The 19,940-nt window shown below is 47.6% G+C and overlaps 9 protein-coding genes across 9 annotated transcripts; 3 read left to right on the plus strand and 6 right to left on the minus strand.

Annotated features, from left to right (window-relative positions):
• Positions 1-84: 84 nt before the first annotated feature.
• Positions 85-880, minus strand: RhiXN_00096 (endoribonuclease L-PSP protein; the record flags this gene model as incomplete). Its single annotated transcript, XM_043319915.1, has 6 exons — positions 85-179; positions 235-263; positions 315-409; positions 474-602; positions 664-761; positions 823-880. The coding sequence occupies 6 exons, from the start codon at positions 878-880 to the stop codon at positions 85-87; spliced, it is 504 nt and encodes a 167-aa protein (XP_043178927.1).
• Positions 881-1,160: 280 nt separating this feature from the next.
• RhiXN_00097 (Lipase) lies at positions 1,161-2,762 on the minus strand (the record flags this gene model as incomplete). Its single annotated transcript, XM_043319916.1, has 6 exons — positions 1,161-1,446; positions 1,503-1,561; positions 1,619-1,672; positions 1,731-1,842; positions 2,120-2,277; positions 2,340-2,762. The coding sequence occupies 6 exons, from the start codon at positions 2,760-2,762 to the stop codon at positions 1,161-1,163; spliced, it is 1,092 nt and encodes a 363-aa protein (XP_043178928.1).
• A 307-nt stretch (positions 2,763-3,069) lies between these two features.
• RhiXN_00098 (Lipase) lies at positions 3,070-4,212 on the minus strand (the record flags this gene model as incomplete). Its single annotated transcript, XM_043319917.1, has 3 exons — positions 3,070-3,877; positions 3,949-4,024; positions 4,083-4,212. 3 exons carry the CDS (start codon positions 4,210-4,212, stop codon positions 3,070-3,072), a joined length of 1,014 nt encoding a protein of 337 aa, XP_043178929.1.
• Positions 4,213-5,067: 855 nt separating this feature from the next.
• On the minus strand, positions 5,068-5,907 carry RhiXN_00099 (iron-sulfur cluster assembly scaffold protein; the record flags this gene model as incomplete). Its single annotated transcript, XM_043319918.1, has 6 exons — positions 5,068-5,138; positions 5,198-5,278; positions 5,333-5,505; positions 5,566-5,607; positions 5,668-5,726; positions 5,788-5,907. 6 exons carry the CDS (start codon positions 5,905-5,907, stop codon positions 5,068-5,070), a joined length of 546 nt encoding a protein of 181 aa, XP_043178930.1.
• A 450-nt stretch (positions 5,908-6,357) lies between these two features.
• On the minus strand, positions 6,358-8,741 carry RhiXN_00100 (aldehyde dehydrogenase family protein; the record flags this gene model as incomplete). Its single annotated transcript, XM_043319919.1, has 14 exons — positions 6,358-6,461; positions 6,519-6,577; positions 6,637-7,054; positions 7,105-7,245; positions 7,298-7,427; positions 7,609-7,700; positions 7,756-7,807; positions 7,853-7,870; positions 7,917-7,985; positions 8,040-8,151; positions 8,201-8,400; positions 8,465-8,471; positions 8,523-8,578; positions 8,628-8,741. 14 exons carry the CDS (start codon positions 8,739-8,741, stop codon positions 6,358-6,360), a joined length of 1,572 nt encoding a protein of 523 aa, XP_043178931.1.
• A 375-nt stretch (positions 8,742-9,116) lies between these two features.
• On the plus strand, positions 9,117-10,126 carry RhiXN_00101 (amidohydrolase family protein; the record flags this gene model as incomplete). Its single annotated transcript, XM_043319920.1, has 2 exons — positions 9,117-9,571; positions 9,682-10,126. The coding sequence occupies 2 exons, from the start codon at positions 9,117-9,119 to the stop codon at positions 10,124-10,126; spliced, it is 900 nt and encodes a 299-aa protein (XP_043178932.1).
• Positions 10,127-10,244: 118 nt separating this feature from the next.
• Positions 10,245-11,459, minus strand: RhiXN_00102 (uncharacterized protein; the record flags this gene model as incomplete). Its single annotated transcript, XM_043319921.1, has 4 exons — positions 10,245-10,480; positions 10,529-10,974; positions 11,035-11,230; positions 11,288-11,459. The coding sequence occupies 4 exons, from the start codon at positions 11,457-11,459 to the stop codon at positions 10,245-10,247; spliced, it is 1,050 nt and encodes a 349-aa protein (XP_043178933.1).
• Positions 11,460-13,234: 1,775 nt separating this feature from the next.
• RhiXN_00103 (extracellular metalloprotease) lies at positions 13,235-14,628 on the plus strand (the record flags this gene model as incomplete). Its single annotated transcript, XM_043319922.1, has 7 exons — positions 13,235-13,237; positions 13,612-13,744; positions 13,804-13,924; positions 13,978-14,087; positions 14,254-14,401; positions 14,461-14,506; positions 14,563-14,628. The coding sequence occupies 7 exons, from the start codon at positions 13,235-13,237 to the stop codon at positions 14,626-14,628; spliced, it is 627 nt and encodes a 208-aa protein (XP_043178934.1).
• A 2,148-nt stretch (positions 14,629-16,776) lies between these two features.
• RhiXN_00104 (cytochrome P450 family protein) lies at positions 16,777-19,553 on the plus strand (the record flags this gene model as incomplete). The annotated part of the gene is made up of 12 exons (XM_043319923.1): positions 16,777-17,010; positions 17,790-17,892; positions 17,951-18,020; positions 18,092-18,242; positions 18,297-18,390; positions 18,452-18,518; positions 18,573-18,605; positions 18,661-18,990; positions 19,039-19,143; positions 19,196-19,228; positions 19,301-19,329; positions 19,390-19,553. The coding sequence occupies 12 exons, from the start codon at positions 16,777-16,779 to the stop codon at positions 19,551-19,553; spliced, it is 1,413 nt and encodes a 470-aa protein (XP_043178935.1).
• Between the last annotated feature and the right edge of the window lie 387 nt (positions 19,554-19,940).

Consider the following 19,940-nt stretch of genomic DNA (forward strand, 5'->3'; position numbering starts at 1 on the left):
TGTGCTCTGTATTGTAGTGATTGTGTGTGACGGGGTGGGTTGGGGCAAACGCAAGTAAGACTCGCCATTTAACTGTATCTAAAATCACTGAGCCGGAGCGTATGTAGGATACGACAAGAGATACCCCAATGAGAGCCAATAGCGATGACAAGCAATAGTCAACTGGTAGTCCACAAGCCCTACTATCACTTAAGAGTCGACGCAATGGAGGTTATATCTTGTGCACAAACGCACTAATGACAGCAATAGCGACATATGCAGAGCTAGCAAGTTCACATTTCCGGTAATTTCATTTCACTGGGGGATCTACAAACTAATAAGTCGCAATCGCCTCGATTTCCACATCCACATCGTTCGGCAGTTTAGCAGCTTGGATACACGTACGTGCTGGCTTGGGCGTAGGAAGCAACTGCAAAAAAAAAATCAATTAAAATCTCACTAATTCCAGGTTGAGCACATTTATACACACGTACCTCACTATAAATCTCGTTCATCTGCGCGAAATCGTCCATGTTCTTCAAATACACGTTGACTTTGACGACTTTTTCCCAAGATGACCCGGAAGCTTCGAGAACGTTTCCGAGATTATTGATGCATTGCGCCTGGATTTATTGATATTGATGTCATGGTCAGAGTTGAAAAGTGTAGTAATAGAGTACATACTGTATGCTCTTTGATTCCGCCCGGGACGACGCTCCCATTCACATCCACGGGCGTTTGTCCAGACAGAAAGATGAGACCGGGAATCTTGGTCGCATGAGCTACAGTAAAAAAAAACTCCCCGTCAATTACAATCGCACCCCTTGGTACTCGAGAACATACACAGTATATGCTTGTGCTGTCCGTTCTTCTCGGTATTCAGCTTTTCTATTGTCGACATTTTTCTTGTTCCGAGTCAGAGATTATCGATGTTGAATACAAAGCAATCAGGCGAGGGGGTAGGTCGGCTGACGTCATCCAGCTTCGCGGTTCGAAAGCTAGATCCCCATATGGAAGGGCGGATATATGCGCAGGAACGAGCCAGTCGAGGGTCCGGAAAGGTACTGCGAGGGTCCAAATTCATGCGCGAATAAATGTAAACAACACATCACTATTAATTTATCATAACCACAATCGAGCTCAAAGCGTTATACAAATACACATATACAAATACACAGCACTCACACCTCTGGAAAATCCCCATACTCCCAATTAAAACATTCCACACAGTCGACTTCGGGCGCAGGCTTTGGAACTTCAATCACCTTTTCGCCGTCCTCGTCTTCGTCCGGGGCAGCACCAACCCACGGCCAAGGAAACTTCGACTTTCTTGACCTTTTGACCTTGGTACTCCAGTCCTCGTCCAGCAGTTGGTCGATGATTGTGTTTATAAAGTGCGCGCGGATGTTGGATGACCAGTGTAGTTGACTCAACGTGTCGTATACGATGGTTGTCCCGAGATGGCATCTGAGCGTTGGACTGTTAATTGGCCGAGCATCGTCAATCATATTCGGTGGACGTACCTCGTTTCAAGAGCATATCCGCCTTGATAACAAATCGAGGCCGGACCGGTACATGCTCCCTATTCAACCCGTATATAAATTCCTATTCTCTATACCTAGAAAGGGAGAAAACGTACCGCAGGAATAGGATCGGCCGTATTATACACATGCGTAATATACGACAAGTCGTTCTACCAAAGCAACCGTCAACACACACACCGGCGAGAGTAAAGCGAAAGGAGAACATACAGAAATAGGTAAATGTAGTCTCTGAGCAGCCATCTTTTCACCAGGCGCCTCGAAAGCCACAACAGGCGCACCAAACGTCGCTCCCATGAGCGAAGCAAGACTCCCTCCAAGACTATGTCCAATCAGCCATATTTGCGCCCCGGGGTACATGTACGTCAGATTATTATACAAGTTCTAATTCATCCTTCTCATTAGCATCAAACCCGCCTTAAAAAAGGAGTGGGGGAGAAGGAACAAAAACAAAACTCACAATCCCAACCCCATAAAACAAACTCTCATCCTCCAAACCCTTCTCCACACACGCCAAATCACACCTCCCACCACCTCTAAAACACCCACACACCGTACTCCACGACCAATCCACACGCGCACAACAACAGCTAAACAACAAGTTGTCGTTGAGTTTATCCTGCACGACCGTCGCGCTCCCGCCGAATACGATCGCGGACGTGCCCTTGATCGAGAGCACGACGGTTTGGTTGTCCGAGGAGAGAAAGACGTGGCCCCGGAATCCGGATGTGGACGGGTCGTAGCCTATACTGTGGTCCTAGACCCCCAACATATAGGATTCTTAGTCGGCTTTGCTGAAAAGGGGGAGCAGAGACGTACGTTGGTCCAGTTCCCGCCCAGATCATACCACCCAACAAGGGCACTATCCTTGAAATAAGCGTTATTTGTCATTTTAGCCAGAGCGAGCAACGTCTCTCGTTTATCCGTCGCCGGGCCGATCGTTTCATAGGACTTCCAGTCGGGCGTATGCAACGGGGAATACAGTGTGCTAGGCACCCGTCGGCGCTTGGTCCTCCACTCGCTCCATCTTTCAAACGAGGCGGGTTTCTGAACGGTAAGATGTCTAGTCTCGATCGTGTGTGTGTACTCGGTCTCATAGCCAGAGATGTGAGAAATAGGATCAACGTCGTTCCAAAGGATTCGTCCCGTCTCGGGATGCGCGTGGTGCACATGTCTGAGTGAAAACTCCAAAGCCAGACCAGAGGACCATCCTAGCGCTAATAAAAGCCAAGACAAGAGCATAAGTATCGTCGTGGCCAAGACAGAGCCGATTCGAATCAAGAGCCACACGTCAAAACCCCTCAAGTCACGTGTTAAACGCCCCAACCCCACACGATCAAAAGGATGAAAAAAAGTTCAGACAGCTATAACATTATTTATTACAGCGTACAATGACCGATTGCTATGATGATAACCACAATACTTTACGGATAGCAAAGGAATAGAAAAAAAAAGTATACAACCGTGTGACCAAGAACAGGAGGATGACAATAAGCACAGAGAACAAGGGAAGCGAATAAAAGAAAAACAAGTAGGGGGATGTGTGAGGTCATATAAACACCTTGATGGCTCCATGGTCCTTGGTGGGAACCCACTCTCCATCCTCGGTCCGTTCGCTCTTGTGTACTTTAGCACAGTCCTTGACGGGACACTTCCACTCGTGCACTTCAACCGCAGGTTTTCCCTTTCCCTTGCCCGTCTTTCGTCGTTTATGGGGATAACCACCGTCGAGGAGGGGAGCACCGACAGGAGGATCGAGACGTGCAGACAGGGGTCGGGAAAAGGCAGAATAACATCTCGAATCAATCATATGCCCGCATCGAAGGGCCCATAACCTGTCTCCGCCCGTCCGCAACGGTCGCCTACACCCAGCGCAAATCAAGAGCGACGTGATCTTGGTCGTTGGGCCGGGAGGATGCTGGGAACTCGACGGAACAGACACCATCTCGCCGCCATCCTTGTCCTCGTCCTCGTCATCGGAATAAATCTCAATAATCTCCTTGTGTCGCACATCTCCAGCAGCAGCAGTAGCAGCAGAAAACTCCTCAGTTTCGACCTCTTTCCCCTTTCCCTTCACCTCGAGGTCGGCTGTCGCTCGTAAAGGCGGAGAATCCGGAATCTCGATCGTCTGCTTAAACTTGACCGGCGTCCTCGCTCGAGGCTTGAGAGGCACAAACGGCTTCCCCACCTCTTCTTGTTCTTCTTCTTCAGGCTGCTCGAAATCAAATGTGAATCCCAGTCGAGGTCGGACGCTCGCATGGGTCATCCGGACATCGTACGGCTCGGGGTCCGGTTCGGGTGCTCTCGTGCGCGCAAAGGGCGGGAGATGGGCGAACAAGGGTAGTCCCCCGTAGGACCTCGGAAGATTTGGATAATGTGGTGTCGGTCAAGACGATCGAATACGTCCATGCCTCGGAGAGCACCGTACGGAATAGGCGGGAGAACAGGCGCGGGGGAGAATATTCGTAGTCCCCCATCGGGACGACGATGAGGTATGGGTGTGCCTATTCGGGAATTCAGACGGAATAGGACGGGGGAATAATTCGGCACAGACACACATACCATGAGGACCACCCAGTCTCCTCGTTCGCCTATGCTGGATATTATCTTCCTCATCATCACTCGAGCCAACCATAATAGGCTCATTTCTGTCCAGCCCTTCTCCAAGATACGGTAATTCAAAGTCAGCCATCGTGTGTGCGTGTGCGTGTGGCCGTACGCGAGAGGTGGAGGCGGGGCGCTTATGGCCGGAAGGGTCACGTCAGCAAGCCTAGAGGAGTCTAGAGGAGTGTGGAGAGGCCGAGTGAGTCCCCCAGGTAGAGTCCTTGTGGCGATAATACAGACCAGGAAAAAAAAGGTGGAAGAAGATCGTTTGTGCTTGGACAAGTGATCGGACTCTTATACTGCGTTGGCCAAACATGCCCATCGTCAGCCTCAGCCCACGTTGGATGATCACTAAGTTATCACAAACTCACGATTACAAAGGCTCAGTCCGGTCCCAATTAAAATGCTTTATCAGGCAGAGCAAGTGGTATGTGTGATGCAGTCGTCGTTGTCGTCGTTGGATGGGAGAGATCACACAGAGACGTGCACCACGCCCTGAATTTCGAATTCACGGGGCTTTGGTGCTTTGTCGTTTTGACTTCAGACGATATAGGTCTGATATAGGAACGCTGAACTCTGGAAGTGTGGGTGTTAACAAGTGTCTCCTGGTATACAAATCGTGAGAAAGGATAGTCTCCAACTCACCAGATACGGTTATAATTGCATCACTCTGCGCACATAAATTTTGACTCCGATCATCAGACAAAAGTGCCTTCCGTTGCTCGCGCCTAGGAAATCACAACAAGAAAGGTCGAGTTCAAGTGCAGTAAATACGTTGCATTGGTAAAGTTGTTGATATTGCTAATACAAGAGACAAAGACAAATGAAGAGAACGACAACAAGACCACAAGAGCCAAAAGCAAAGACACACACAGCCGAGCTCACGCCAGAACCAGCTCGGTTCACACAACCGAAACACACAAACCAAATCAAAGCATTGCACTTAGGCCTGGCCCGGGTGAGCAGTCGCTACAGTCTCGCCAGTGGCAGCACTCTGCGAAACATCAATAAATCCTATTAAAGCAAGAATTAGCCGTTTATTCGCACGAAATGCCATACTCTGGACAACTCACCTGGCTTTTGAGGGTTGGCCATCTTGGACCTTTTGCTCCGGTAATCGCGAATCGCAGAACGAATGGCGTCTTCGGCAAGCACTAGCCAAGAAAACACATAAGCACCACACCCGACAAGTGGACCAAGCGACTCACTGGAGCAATGCAACTTGACAGGCGGCAAGCTCAACTCTTTCGCAATCTCCGTATTTTTAATTTTCCCAGCCTCTTCAAGGCTCAGCCCCTTGACGCGCTCGGTCATGTACGATGAACTCGCAATCGCCGATCCGCACCCAAACGTCTTGAACTTGACGTCTGAGATAATTCCACTGAGAGTTATTAGTCAGCCCACCCGGATATGTGAAGGAACCAAGACGAGCCATGCATACTTTTCGTCAACGCGGATTTGGAGCTTCATGACGTCTCCGCATCTGTCCATACGTCTCGGGTCAGGAAACAAGTGGGAAAGTTTACGTAGATGTTCTACTCACGCGGGAGCACCGACAAGTCCTGTTCCAACGTCGGCATCGTTCTTGGGCATCGACCCTACCTGTTTCGCTCCAACATCAACTCACATTCCCCCCGACCCATATTTCTTATTCCAAACTCACATTTCTGGGCCGTTCATAGTGCGAGATAACCTTTTCGTGATACAATCTCCGGCTCACAGCAGGGACAACAGGAGCAGCAATCGTGCGCTGACGGATCGCAGTGCGAGCAACAGAAAACATGGTGATGATGAATGGATAAGATGAGATGAGTCGTGAGGTCGTGGATCAGGCAAGGAGGGAAGATCGCTCCTGTGTGGAGTCGCCTTTCCTTATATCCAAAAATCCCCGTGACGCATCCCTCGGCACCCGCGGCCGATTAGATCATCCTTATCTTATCTATAATCTATATCTGGGAACGTGCGTTCCCTCCTCGATTTCCCCCCTCGACGAATGAACAACGGTCGATATCTAATGAGAAGGAGTCCAAGAACCTCCTGGTTGTGGTCGAAGCCATGTTTAGGAGTCGTGCCCGGACCTGGTGACCCTCGATTCCCGATCTGCACGCGGCCTTTGCGTTGGATTTACCAATTGCAATAGGTTATCTATAACGCGAATCTCTAGAGACATGTATTCATCTGTCGCTATTTTCGGTATTCCGCAATGGAAGATACACGTACGCTCCGCATACACCTAGCCGTACCTCCGTTCCCCATCCCCATCTGCAAACCAATCATCCTTGGTCCTCATCTCTTCCGGCGTGGATGTACATATAATCGTACTCTTGCTCTGCGAATCTATACGCCCACATCAACACATGCGCTATCCACGCATTCGATATATATGAAACTCACAACTTTCAAACGCCTCGATTCCATTCTCCCTCCCGATCCCGGATTCTTTCATCCCACCCCTACACATACCGTCATCAATCCAAACTCTACAAAGAGATAAAAGAAAACTCCCACGCACCAAGGCGAACTAGGATCGTTCCGATGATGCGCATTCACCCAAACCAGCCCAGCCTCGATCTCCCTACTCACTCTTACAGCCCTCCCCACATCCTTCGTCCAAACACCAGCGCCCAATCCATACTTGCACGCGTTGGCCAATCCAATTCCTTCTTCTTCCCCTGTGAATTTCACCAAGGCCACGACAGGGCCGAACACTTCTTCCGTCCAGAGCGTGTCTGTGGGTTTGATATCCCCGACTAGGGTGGGTGGAAAAAGTTCCCGTTGGAGAGCGGGAAATTGTCCAGTTGGGAAGGCCCGTGAGCCGTTTTCCGCCGTGCAGGATTCGAGCGTGTGTTGGGAGGTTGAGATGGCTGATTCCGTTCGGGAGAGGGCTGATGCTGAGATCAGAGGTCCGATGGTCGATTTCGGGTTTAGCGCTAGAAACAAATTAATATACATCGAAGGATGAGAAGAGATTAGCACATACGATCTCCAATCCTTTTCTCGATACTCTTTAGTTTCTCTACAAATCTTTCCACAAACGCGTCGTATATCGCATCTTCGACGATCAACCGAGTCCCACTAACACACGTCTGACCCGTCGCGACGAAACAGGCAAACGCCGCGCCTAGATACCAAATTCATTAAAGATTTCAGCTTGAAAGACCTAGGGAGCGTACCGTTTACAGATGCCTCCAAGTCTGCATCCCCAAACACAACAATCGGCGCCTTGCCTCCCAATTCGGCAGTATACGACGCCAGATTCTTCCCAACTGTAGACCCGATGGCACGACCCGCCGCCGTTCCTGCCTACGAGGTCGCGTAGAGTTGATTGGGATTAAAATACGCATAGATAGAGGGGGAAACGAAGTAATACGCCATTGTAGAATGGTACCGGCAAGCCGTGGAAGATGTCGGTAATCAAGTTTAAGCGTGATAGACGGACAAAGTCAAGTTCGACCGTCGGCTATCAACTCGGAACTCGACTTACCGTGACGTCTACCTTGCGTAACCTCGGATCTGACACTATCGCCTGGCCGGTTTCGGGACCGCCAGGAAGGATTTGGAGAGCCGATGGGGGAACTGTAAATAATTAATTATACTTTATTAGGAAAGGCGATGTGAAGAGAAGACGTACTTCCAGCTTCAACTGCTAATTCGGCAAATTCGAGAACGGTTATAGGCGCCAACTGTGAAGGTTAATTAGGCTCGGTTATTGGGAGCGAGGGATATACCTCGGAAGGTTTGACTATCTATTGCTCGTGAGTATAGTGAGGTGCATATAGATTGTGCGCTTACGACGCTATTCCCAGCCGCCAGCGCAGGAGCAATTTTCTTGACGGCTATCAATAGTGGATGGTTAAATGGCTTTGGATGGCGATCAATATCAACTACACCTCAAATCAATAACGGGAAACTCACCGTTATCTGAGCAACAACACCCAATGGCACCCTCGTCACATAATTTAAGAGTGGACCTTGCGTAGGTGCTACGAATCCTTGCTGTGTGCGTACAAGAGCCGCAAAATAATCACTATCATTATATCAATAAAGAATGCAACTCGATACTCCAACGAACTCACATCCATTCGGGCAACCTCCCCAACTGGACCTTCATCTCTCGTATGGTCCTTCCAGTTTGTAGACTCTCAACCTCTGCCAGTTCTCCTACCTTTGCTTCGAGGAGCCTTGCTAGTCGAGTCAAGGCTTTTGATCTTTCGATAACTGGCGCGAGACCATGTTCCTGCATTGAATACCTCTTGAGCTGACGAGATGGCCGAAGCTACGTCCGAGGGAGATGCAGAGGTTACGGATGTGATAGGCTGATTTGTCGAGGGGTTTAGTACCGGTATTCTAGGCCGTGGTCGGATAAGTGATAAAAAGAATGGCGAAAGAAGGACTTACGATGACCCAGAACCCTCAACGAATCTCCCATTGATGTGTGGTCCATATTGAGCACGCTACGAATAACGGTCAAACAAGTTTAACACTAACAACCGTCCGACTCACGACCAGCGATGCAGCCCTCCTCACCGGGGTTGCAAACATATCTCCATCAACGTTCTGAAGAAGATGATCGCAAACTATATATACCTCTCCAGCCTCCCCGACTGCGATCGGCATCGCACGTGACGCCGACCGCACATGTGCGCACACCAAATTCCTTCTTTATAGCAAGGATGTAATAATTTATCAGCTTCGGAGCCATTTTCGCATTTTTAACCACCACTCCTCTATATGTTTTCTCGTGCTCGGAATATGCTCGTCGACGTCCACACACACGTCTATCTTCCCGTTATGCGGATCTCATGAGGGCCAGAGCAAAAGCCCCAGGATAGTGCCTTCCAAGGACGGCAAGGGAGAAGTTGATTGTTCTCGAGGGAAAGGACTCTGGGAGACCTGTTGGTGGTCAGGTAGGCCCAAGATTATTTTCTGTCAAATTGGGATTAATTAATTGGCTATTGGCAGTACTGGGACCGCTCCGAGAAACTTGCATTCATGGACAAGCACGGTATCGACATTTCGATTGTCTCTACCGCCAACCCATGGCTTGATTTCCTCACTTCAAAGGAGGCTCCTTCGCTTGCACGAGAGCTAAATGATGATCTCGAGGCATACTGCGCTACCGGACCTTCTCTTTCTTCTTCTCCCTTGCGGAGGCTATACGGATTCGGCTTGCTGCCTCTCCTTCCAGATGTTCCAACCTCTGAAATCACTTCAATCGTTGAGCAAATTGGGTCCTTGTCACATTTGAAGGGAGTCATTATGGGTACAAAAGGCGTTGGCAAAGGACTAGACGACCCAGCTCTTGAACCCGTCTGGGAAGCCATCGCCTCCAAAGGCCTGGTCATTTTCTTACACCCACACTACGGGGTTCCCGATGAGCTCTTTGGTGATATCGAGAATGGCCACGTCTTCCCCTCGCCCTCGGCTTCCCATTCGAAACTGCGATCGTAAGCCCGTCGCATGCATTTCATTACGTTACATCATTTAATGAAATTTGATGCCAGGCGACAGCTCGGTTTATTCTGGCAGGTGTTCTTGATCGACACCCGAACCTGAGGCTCCTGCTCGCTCATTCGGGAGGAGCTTTGCCGATCTTGTCGTCCCGCCTTGCGTCGTGCATCGCACACGACCCGCTTGTCGCGCGCCGCCTCAAGCACGATGCACGACACTACCTTGGGATGCTGTACTACGATGCTGTAGCGTATGGGGCTCCAGAATTAAGCATGGCGAGTGCAGCTGCCGGACGAGGGCCCAACTACGCGGCGGATGCCGCAAAGGCAACCGACGGGATCGATGGATGGTCTGCGCTAGGCAGCCAGCGCATGATGTTTGGAACCGACCATCCGTTCTTCCCACCAGTTCCGGGAGTAGCAGACACGGAGGCCAAATGGGCGAGTGTGACCGAAAACCTAGCCGCAATTCAAGCCGTACCCGGGTGGAGCGAGGCTGACAAAGAGGGAGTAAGGAGTGGAAATGCGATCAAAACTTTTGGCTTGGCTTAAACACTTGGACTGGATGCGCATACGCAAATGCCAAGGGCTAGCGTGCAGTCAAATTTAGAATTAATGAATTTTGTATCACGACGTACAGTGATGGCCTATTATTTGTGTTGATAGCATATCAAGCAAGTTCCGCCTCCAAGTCTGCCGCTGCCTCTGCGGCCAAATCAATTGAATCCGCTGATACTGAAGTAGCACGACTACCGCCTTTACTCCTCGTGACCCCTGTCATCGGAACGTCCAAGCGCGAAGAATAAGCAGAAGAGGCGACAGACATTCCGGGAATCTGCAACTTCAAGCTGAAGTCTACGTGTGTAACGCCCTGATGGACCGCACTTGTGCTCAAAATATCGATATCTGATCGAGTCATGAGCCTCGGCTAGCACGTGAAACACCCACACTCACCATTGATAGCCCGTTCAATCAAATTTCCTTCCTCAATTCCTCCGCTCGTTTCGAGTTTAAACGTTCTCCGCCCCCTCCAACGCTCCCTCAACCTCCTAGCGACAATGACAAGCATTTCTCCATCGATATTGTCCAACATGATAACATCCGCTCCAGCTTCGATCGCCTCATCCGCCTCACGCTCGTTCCGTACCTCTACGTCAATGATCAGGCTAAATCCAGCCACCCGACGCGCAGTCGCGATAGCCGCAGCGATCGACCCAGTAGACCACACATGATTATCCTTGAGCATAACCATGCTCGACAAATCGAATCGGTGCGCGTCAATACCTCCCACCAGCATGCCGTACTTTTCGACCAACCTGAATCCAGGCGTCGTTTTTCGCGTACCAGCAAGGATACCTTTGAATCCTGCTGCGCGAGCTGCATCTCGGAACCGACGGCTCCTGTGTGTTATCCCTCGCAATCAGACAAATGTGTCAAGGATCGATTTCACGAATACGCACTTGGTTGCTATTCCGCTGCACCGAGCCAAGACGTTGAGAGCTACGCGTTCGCCCAATAGGAGGTGTCGAGCGGGCCCTCGGACAGTCGCTACGCGTGTGACTGGTTCAAAGACCTCGCCCTCTCGCATGTGCCATTGAACCGTGCATCCAAGCACTTGAAAGACTTCGTCGACAAAAGGAACCCCGGCGAGTACAGCTACGGGAAGTTTCAAAAATCGATCGCAAAGATGAGGAATATGATAAAATATCTTACCTACTTCCTTTCCTTTCCCTAATAGGTATGCCTCTCTCTCCACCTCACCTACAACATATCCACCCCAATCAAACGATGGTGTATCCTCGGCCAACCATGTCTGAACTACAGACTTCCACGAAGGCGGGAGTAGATGTGCAAACTCTTGGTTCGCGTATTTTACGCCTTGCATTACGACTATGGTGGTGGGAACAAAGAGAATTAGAGCTTTTCTGGGGCGTTTCGGCTCCGATCACGTGCTCTGAGATGGATTCGTGGGAGATTTGCGCCCCTGTGATTCGCCGGATGGGATCGGGAATGTAGGTTGATTCTGTGGTTGTATGCGATAGTGCCCAATTAAAACATGATGTCATCAATACTAGAACATGATCTACCGATTTATATGCTAAATTAGCTGCCGGAATTCACCTTTCATTTTTTGGTTGATAATTGATTGCATACCGCAAACAACCTGTATCCTTACGCGCGTTTTACAAATCCCTTTCCCAAAAGGAATCTCAAGCACTTCCAGGTTGGTTAACTATCATGAGACTTGTGGTTCCAGTACAATACTCTGTCTTTCCTCTTCCATCGCAACACCCTATACATTACATATGCTGGACACAACTGTTTTTCAGCCCTTGAATCCGCCCCTCAATTAACCTTTTCTAGCTATGATAGGGTCCGACCATGTATTAGAGATAATAGTTAACTCAGACATACCCTATAAAGAAGATTCGGAGGTGCAGCTCGGGGTAGTGTACCAGCGAGATTTGGTTCATTCTCATCCCCTGAAGTTAAAGACAACTCATTCTTGCTTCCACGGCAAAGCGCGGAAATGAATTCTTAGCCATGTCTTTATCGGAAGCTCTCAATGTGATCAATAAAGCACCTTGTTGGTATAGTTTGAGCTTGTAATGTGAATCGTACTTCGAGGGGCATCAAAATGCTCCGTAGTGGACGCTAACGAGGGAGCCAACTTGAAGGCTTCCTCAAATTTGCCCGCCGAGAGATGCAGCATTCTCATGATTACGTGTTCACTGATCTTTCTGTTGTAGAACTAATTGAACCTCTCCTATCAGCTTTGTTTTTGTCGTACACCGCTGACCTGAAGTATGGTGTATGATATACTTGCAATTGGGGATTGGTCTCAATTTATAATTCGGATGTAGTTTGTGTTCTCGGGTTGTTAGAGCGCATCAGCCGCCAGTGTGAAGAGCCTTTTGTTCCTCATCGATTAGACTTGTCTGCACCTCGCACGGCTAAAGAAATTTCATTTGATTTCTTTGTGGACTAGCTCCTTTTACTTTTCACATGATCAAAGCAGAGCCTCAGCCCCTGAGCCCTCAGATTTCTTCAAAAGGTAATAATTCCCTTCCGAGCTTCGTCAGTAGACTTGATACAATCGGTCAGTGCTTCAATGTCCGAAGGCAGCATGTGAGATTTAAACGCTCAAGTCCTTGGCCATAGCCTCACTGTAACCTCATATGTACGTACACCAGGGCTGTGACTACTAACCACCGCTCGGCAAATCCCCAATAATATAACGACAATCGAATCATCCAAGGTACCAAAGCAAGACCTCATTGTTAGTTTTGATAAATCGGGCCAATCGATTAGCACCTAGTAGTACAGGTGGTCCCCGGTTTTCGGGTCAGCCTATATGGGAAAAGTTGCCATGAATGGAGGAGCAGACACTAGGAGAGCAAGAAAGCATCTGTATTCAGTGCCCGATCAAGTACGAAGATTAAACGTGCCTATCATTGCTTTCCTATGCATCCTTACGGCCTCGCGTTCATGTAGACTCGCACATGAAATATTTCAACAATTGGTAGCCTAAATATGGAAGCCCGGAGTCGTAACTCTCCGTCTTGGCGTAAAAACAGGCCTCGTGGAGACCTTGACCATTGCATGACATTCAAACGGCGGAGGTAACTTGCCGATTCGGCAATTCTACACTCTCAACTAATGGTACATGGATGTACCTCACCTGTGCCAGTTTGACGCTCACATGTAGAATCGCAATATAGGCCGAGCGCCGAACAGCCATATTGCTTATTGATTGCATAAACTATTCCGAGTTCAATTACTATGCACAGTGGTAACAAGGTATAAATACTCGCTGGGGTCACATCCGGTATCTTCATCCACCATATTACCAGCACTTGTTTCTTCTAACTCATTTTCGGGCTCTCATCTCACGATGAACTTCATCAGACTTGCCACAGTAGCTATGACTCTGACATCAGTGCTCATCGAACCCATTCAAGCGCGACCTGGACGTTGTGGTTCTCACCCGAGGCAGGCTTCTTCCATTTTGCCGTATTATTCACTCATTAATATAGCGTAGCTATGAACAAGTGAAAATAGACGAGGCTTCTTTTCAAGAAAAGAAGAATTTATCCAAGGCGAAACAGAGTGCCCTCAATCTCAATGTAGTTATTCCAGTCCATTGGCATGCCATCCAATCTGGTGATTGTATGCACATTTTATTCTCCATCTATTCATCATGAAACTAACAACGCATGGGTCCTAAGCCTTAGCAGAGGGTCACATACCTGAATCACAGGTCATCGACTCAATCAAAGTTCTCAACGAGGATTACGCGACCACGGGCTTCTCTTTCAAGCTGGAGAGTGCTAACTATGTTACAAATGCGTAAGTTCAAATATCCTTATAACCGATTGACTAATATCTTCATCTCCCTCCAGAACATGGTTTGAAGCAGCTGGCCCCGACACGGACTACCCAGAACGAGTTTATCAAACCGAAATGAAGGGGAAATTACATCAAGGCAATGCAACGACACTAAATATATACTGTCGGTTTTACCAACATTAGTGACCCTCGCCTTCTTGGTTATGCTACTTTTCCTAAATCTTACATCATGGATCCCTTGGATGACGGGGTTGTTATCCTCTATTCAACGGTTCCCGGGGGGTCGAGCGATCCAAATAATTTGGGAAGAACCCTAACGCATGAAGTAGGCCACTGGATGAATCTCTATCATACCTTCTCGGAGAGCTGTGACGATGATGGTGACTTCGTCGATGATACCCCTGCTCAGCTTAACTCAACCAAAGGCTGTCCAACCGTCGCACCAGATAGTTGCCCAGGTCGACCGGGTCGCGATCCGTAAGTCCATGTTGATATCCCCTACCACGATAGGAGCTTATCGCATTCATTGATACTAGGATTCACAACTATATGGACTACAGTTCTGATATTTGCTTAACCGAGGTGAGATCCGCTTGTTCACCCCTTTTACGATAGACGCCTGATTCACCACATACCAGTTCACACGAGGGCAAATCCGACGTATGCAGGAGTCTTTCATTTCGTTTCGTATCGATAGCGCTTAGGAATTCGAGAGTGCCATCATTATACTTCTTTCCTTCGATGCGTTAATAACGCTATGTACTGACACACACCAAAGAGACTAATAATAGTATGACCTATCAATCCTGTAATCATTCATGTTTGGGATAAGTGAACTCAAAGTGCATATGTGAGTGAGCTTTGGTACAGGAGGGGAAGTCACGCGGGCGAGCTCCCCTTCTTAGGTCTCCCATTACGAGATACTGAGTGTGCATATACACGTAATCATCACATTATATCCTTTTGGTAAGCCCAGGGGTGTGGCAGGGGGTACACGGGGTATGCTCCCCAGTCGCATGTATATAGCATGTGCTCCCATACGCGGAGATTCGTCCCTTCCACCGCTGCACATCCCCGTCTCCAGCGGGAACCCTCACTCGCGGAGGGGACATCCCGACTCACATCCTGGTCGTGTGCTCCACACGCCTAGGATCCACCAAGCATATTACGATCTATACATATATGATGTGATTTGATGTGCTGCTTATAAACTAGTAGCTAAGAATATAAATACAGGAATTAATGGCGTGGTAAGGTAGTACGTCGAGTAATAAAATTACAAATCACTGTAGTTGTGTATTCCATATAAGTGTTACGGTAGTGAGACTTAACTCAGGGATGCTACATGACACTCTGAAGGCTTTTGGGCTTGAATCTTCATCTTTTATACTCTAGCTGAGTTAGTAAAGGGTGTAGAGCATACAGGAATCAGAGCGTTGGAGACGGGTGTACGAGGTGGTGGAAAGAGATGCATATCCGCGTATACGGGCAGGTGCTATATACATGCGGTACACGCGGTCGGGGGGCATACCCCCGTGCCTCCCCTACTACAGTGTTGTGCACCGTAACCCGCGTAGTTGCACAACCAGGACTTGGCCGGTGCTTTGTCGCGAGTCACGTGATCTCTTATTGCTGGTGCTGTACAGTATCTTGCCTTCCATCTTCTTCCACTCCATCCTCGCCCGCTTCGCGGCCTCAATCACATTATCATATCACTAGTTTCTCAAGGATATGTATTGTTTCTCCCCACCTACTCCGGTCTGCTCGTGATGTTGTCGGTGTTTGTATATCTTTCATCCTTCCATTTGCACATAATATATACTATCTTGCGCCACGAGTGCGACTAGGTTAAGTTAAGGAACCACAATTAAAAGGAATTTTTTGAGGTAATCACGGAACGTTGGGCCAAGATTACATCAATTGAGAGCTCTGAATTGACTCATACTCGTTACGTTCGGAATCAGTAAATTGTCAGGTGAAGTGTGATCACTTCCGGTCATGCGCGGAACTGAAGATTAACTGTGTCATACAGCTGATGCGGGCAGTATGCACACTCTTCGATTTGTTGACTCCTGGATAGCCATACAGAACTATTGACTTCATTAGCGGATACAAATATGATCAAAAGTTAGGCTCCATTTGGCCGTGGTGATTTTGTTCAATATAGCATCAAAAACAGTGACATGATTCAATTTATCCCATTCAGGCCATTTAAGGGTTTTCGCGCGCGATGGGTTCGTTCGGCGAGTCGCGACGTACCCAAGACGATTAAAAAGAGATCTGGCTGATAGCAGGTCAGTGAATCTTTCGTCCAGTAGTGCATTTTCTATAGAGACTTTCATGAAATTTGCCTTGTATACTCCATTCCAGAACTTGACCACATGACACCCTAAAAGTTCACTTTCGCGATTGTTTCTCTTGCGCGCAACTTCAATAGCCGTATGAAGCATTCTCTTAAACTCGAGACTAAGATATCCTATATTATCATACACAACTCAAACAATAATACGCCAAGTGTTGGGATACTCATAAGTTCTTATTCTTGAGTCAGTACTCGGGTGCTTCACAATAAAATCAACAACTCCCGATGCTTTGCCGGCCTCACACTGAGTCTATACAAGCGCTCCCTGGGGTCCTATGGGGCTGATTATTATACCTGTAAGCTATTGTAATCGCTTCACACCTTGGTTGGCCTTTTGATGAGCCAGAGCAAGTGACACAGTCAGTTAAGCGCGCGGGTTGATTACGGTTGACTTACTTCGTAAGCAGCAAGCCTATGGAACATTGGCTATGGGAGATTAAGGTATAAAATTAAGCGGTCAGGAAACAGTGTACATCAAATACTCAATAACATGTCTAACTCGACTCTTGTTTTGATAGCCCCACTGCAGGCTCTACTTGATACCATCTTTCCGTCAGGAGGAGAGCAGTCCACCTTGGATTTTCTCGCATTTGCCAAGACCCACTCACTCGAACTTGCGCTTGGTGCGCTCACTGTGCTCATTGCTCCTCGCATATATGCAATTCTCAGGGGGCCAACAAGTTCAGTGAACTCGATGGGCCCCGGCCGGCTTCGTTCATCTGGGGTAAGTAACCCTACCGCTCTCACACAGTACTACGGGGGAGTTGACTTGTTTGTTACAAAAAGGTGCCGAGGGTATATTATATCACCCTGAAAATGGCCTCTCAACCCACATGGAGCTTCTCAGCCAATATGGTTCCATGTGCAGAATGAAAGGGGCTTTGGGGGTGAGTCCAACAAATCTAATATTTTAATAGCCATATCAACCCCTTGTTTCAGGAAGATCAACTATGGATTGCGGATCCGCGAGCAATGAATGACGTTATTCTTAAAGGAACTGATTACTTTCATGAACCTGATGGATTAATTTCGTAAGCCTTGGCTTCAGCCTTCTTTACTGTAAACTTACTACAGATAAATATTCTCATAGATGGTTCAAACTTGCCTTTGGACCTAATATACTTACAGCAAAAGGTAAATTCGCCCAATTTGCCTAAATATCTCTAATAAAAAATTTCAGGGCATAAACACAAAATTCAACGCAAGGCAAGTCGAGCGCCCGTGTTTATTCAGCATCATTATTGACGGATTTATGCAGATTCTCAATCCAGTATTCACCGCTGCTCATATGCGTAAATGTGAGCCTTAGACTTCTGAACAATGTTTACACATACTGACTCATTTACTGAAGTGGTTCTGACATATCGATCGCACACAAAGTTCAATAGACTAATATTCTATTTGATCAACAGACGCCAGTCTTCCACAACATTGCTCACTATGTAAGGCATCTAACTATTTTGTAGGAGGCAATATCATCCAACTCACCCTGCTTAGCTCCAGGATATTGTAGCCTCCAGGGTGCGAGACAACGGAAACAACACAGGAATAATTGACATATACAAATGGATGAATAACGTTGCACTCGAAATGATTGGCCAAGCAGGTAAGCATGTATGAGTTGTGTGAATTCGCTTTATATCACATCTCGCCCACATAAACAGGAGTCGGACACTCATTCGGCGTGATGGAGGACAAGGAGATTCAGTACCTCGATGCGTCGCATCAAGTATTGTGAGTAAATCAATCTTCCCAGCAGCACGGGAAATGGTGTTAATACTATCTTTAATCCAAATTTCTGAAAGGCCCTTGATAAATAGCATGTGGTACATACGACCATTTCTGCCTACTCTCACTAGGCTAGGTCCTCCTGGCTTCCGAAGGTTTATTTTAGACCACGTTTCGTTTGGCCCTGCGCAACAGCTGAAAAAAGCCGCAGACGTCATGGATAAGATGGTATATTTGCGGTTCCAACTTCCACTCTGCATTTTCGCTCACATTGACTCACAGGCAAACGAGATCTATGTCAAAAAGAAGGAATCGCTTGCCAACGGAACTTTGGATTCGGAAATCGCAGCTGGAAATGATATTATTTCGATGCTTTGTATGCATTTTTTTTGTTTGCGCGCGGAGATGTACCTACTGACATGCTTCGAAAATGCCAGTGAAGCAAAACAAAGTCGTGTCCCCTGAGGAACAGATGACAGAAGAAGAGATTATATCTCAAGTCAAGTATGTACAAGTATCCTAAAGAGCAAATGGATACTGAGCTCCGCGATGTTTTAGTGGTTTAGTTTTTGCTGGACACGATACAACCAGGTATATTTCAATTGTATAAGTACTAGTCTCATTTTTAATCCCCTTCGTATTCTAGCGGTGCCTTGGCAAGGACCCTACATCTTCTTGCTCAAGAGCCAAACGTACAGGAACAGCTTCGTGCCGAAATTAGGGAGGCGCATAGTCTCTATGGTAAAGACCTTGACTATGATCAACTCAATTCCCTCAAATACCTCGATGCCGTTTGCCGCGAATCTTTGCGCCTTTGGTCTCCAAGCCAAACCCTGGAGCGCGTTGCAATGAAAGATTGGAGTTTACCTCTGCAGTATCCCATAAAGTCGAAGGACGGGAAAAAGACAGTGACAAATATCCACGTACCAAAGGGGACGCATATATACCTTTCAATTGGCTCGGCTAATCGGGACAAGTAAGTCAGACGATCATAAACCAGTCGTCGGAACTAACCACAAGACAGGAAAACATGGGGCGAAGATGCAGAGAAGTTCAACCCTTCTCGTTGGTTGCAACCTCTACCTTTGAGCGTAGGGGAGTCCAAGATACCGGGTGTCTTTTCCAATTTGTAAGCCTTGTATTATTGGGATATAAAAGTATGACCGAACGTAGGATTGCAGAATGACATTTTCGGGAGGTCCAAGGTCCTGCATGTAAGTCACGATAAACTTTAACTAAACACAACCTTGTGCTGATCAACAATCAACTCTTCGATCGATTTGAAGTGGCTTCAAATTTTCACAACTCGAGATGAGTGAGTTTATCATATACTGGTCTGATTCGTGACACTTATCCGCCCACTCCCGTCCTCCAGAAATTGTGCTTTCGAGTTTAATCTCAACTTTCAATTTTGAACTCGGACCTGAGAAACATATTTGGTCGCCGGCTGGAGTTGTCAAACCACACGTCAAACACAAAGACGGGACAATGGACTCGGTTCCTTCACTGCGTATGAAGCTCACGCTTGTGAACGAGTAACCCCGCAGGCTATCACGTATTTGGTGGTTTACCCATGTTCATACGTAACTGAATGCAAAGTCATAATTTTCGTCCCAACACAGACTTACAGCGCCGTTATATCACATGCATGCCATTACGGACTCGAGAAAATTCACGCTAATTTTTTCAATATAAGAGTAAAATCAGCATCAACTCAAATAGGCGGTTGACCGCGTGACGTATGGCTTTACTTGCATATTCTATCCACCACTCTCCGTTTGTGAATCGTTCTCTCACTTGCTTTGCTTTGCGCTTCGATATTCCTATTATTTTTATCGGCCATACCATGTTAATACATTTCAATTTTATTCTCTTGAGTTAATAGAGCTGATGTTTAGATAGAGACCGTGATTGATGTATTTGATT

Source organism: Rhizoctonia solani, chromosome 4 (genome assembly GCF_016906535.1).
Source record: "Rhizoctonia solani chromosome 4, complete sequence".
NCBI lineage: Eukaryota > Fungi > Basidiomycota > Agaricomycetes > Cantharellales > Ceratobasidiaceae > Rhizoctonia > Rhizoctonia solani.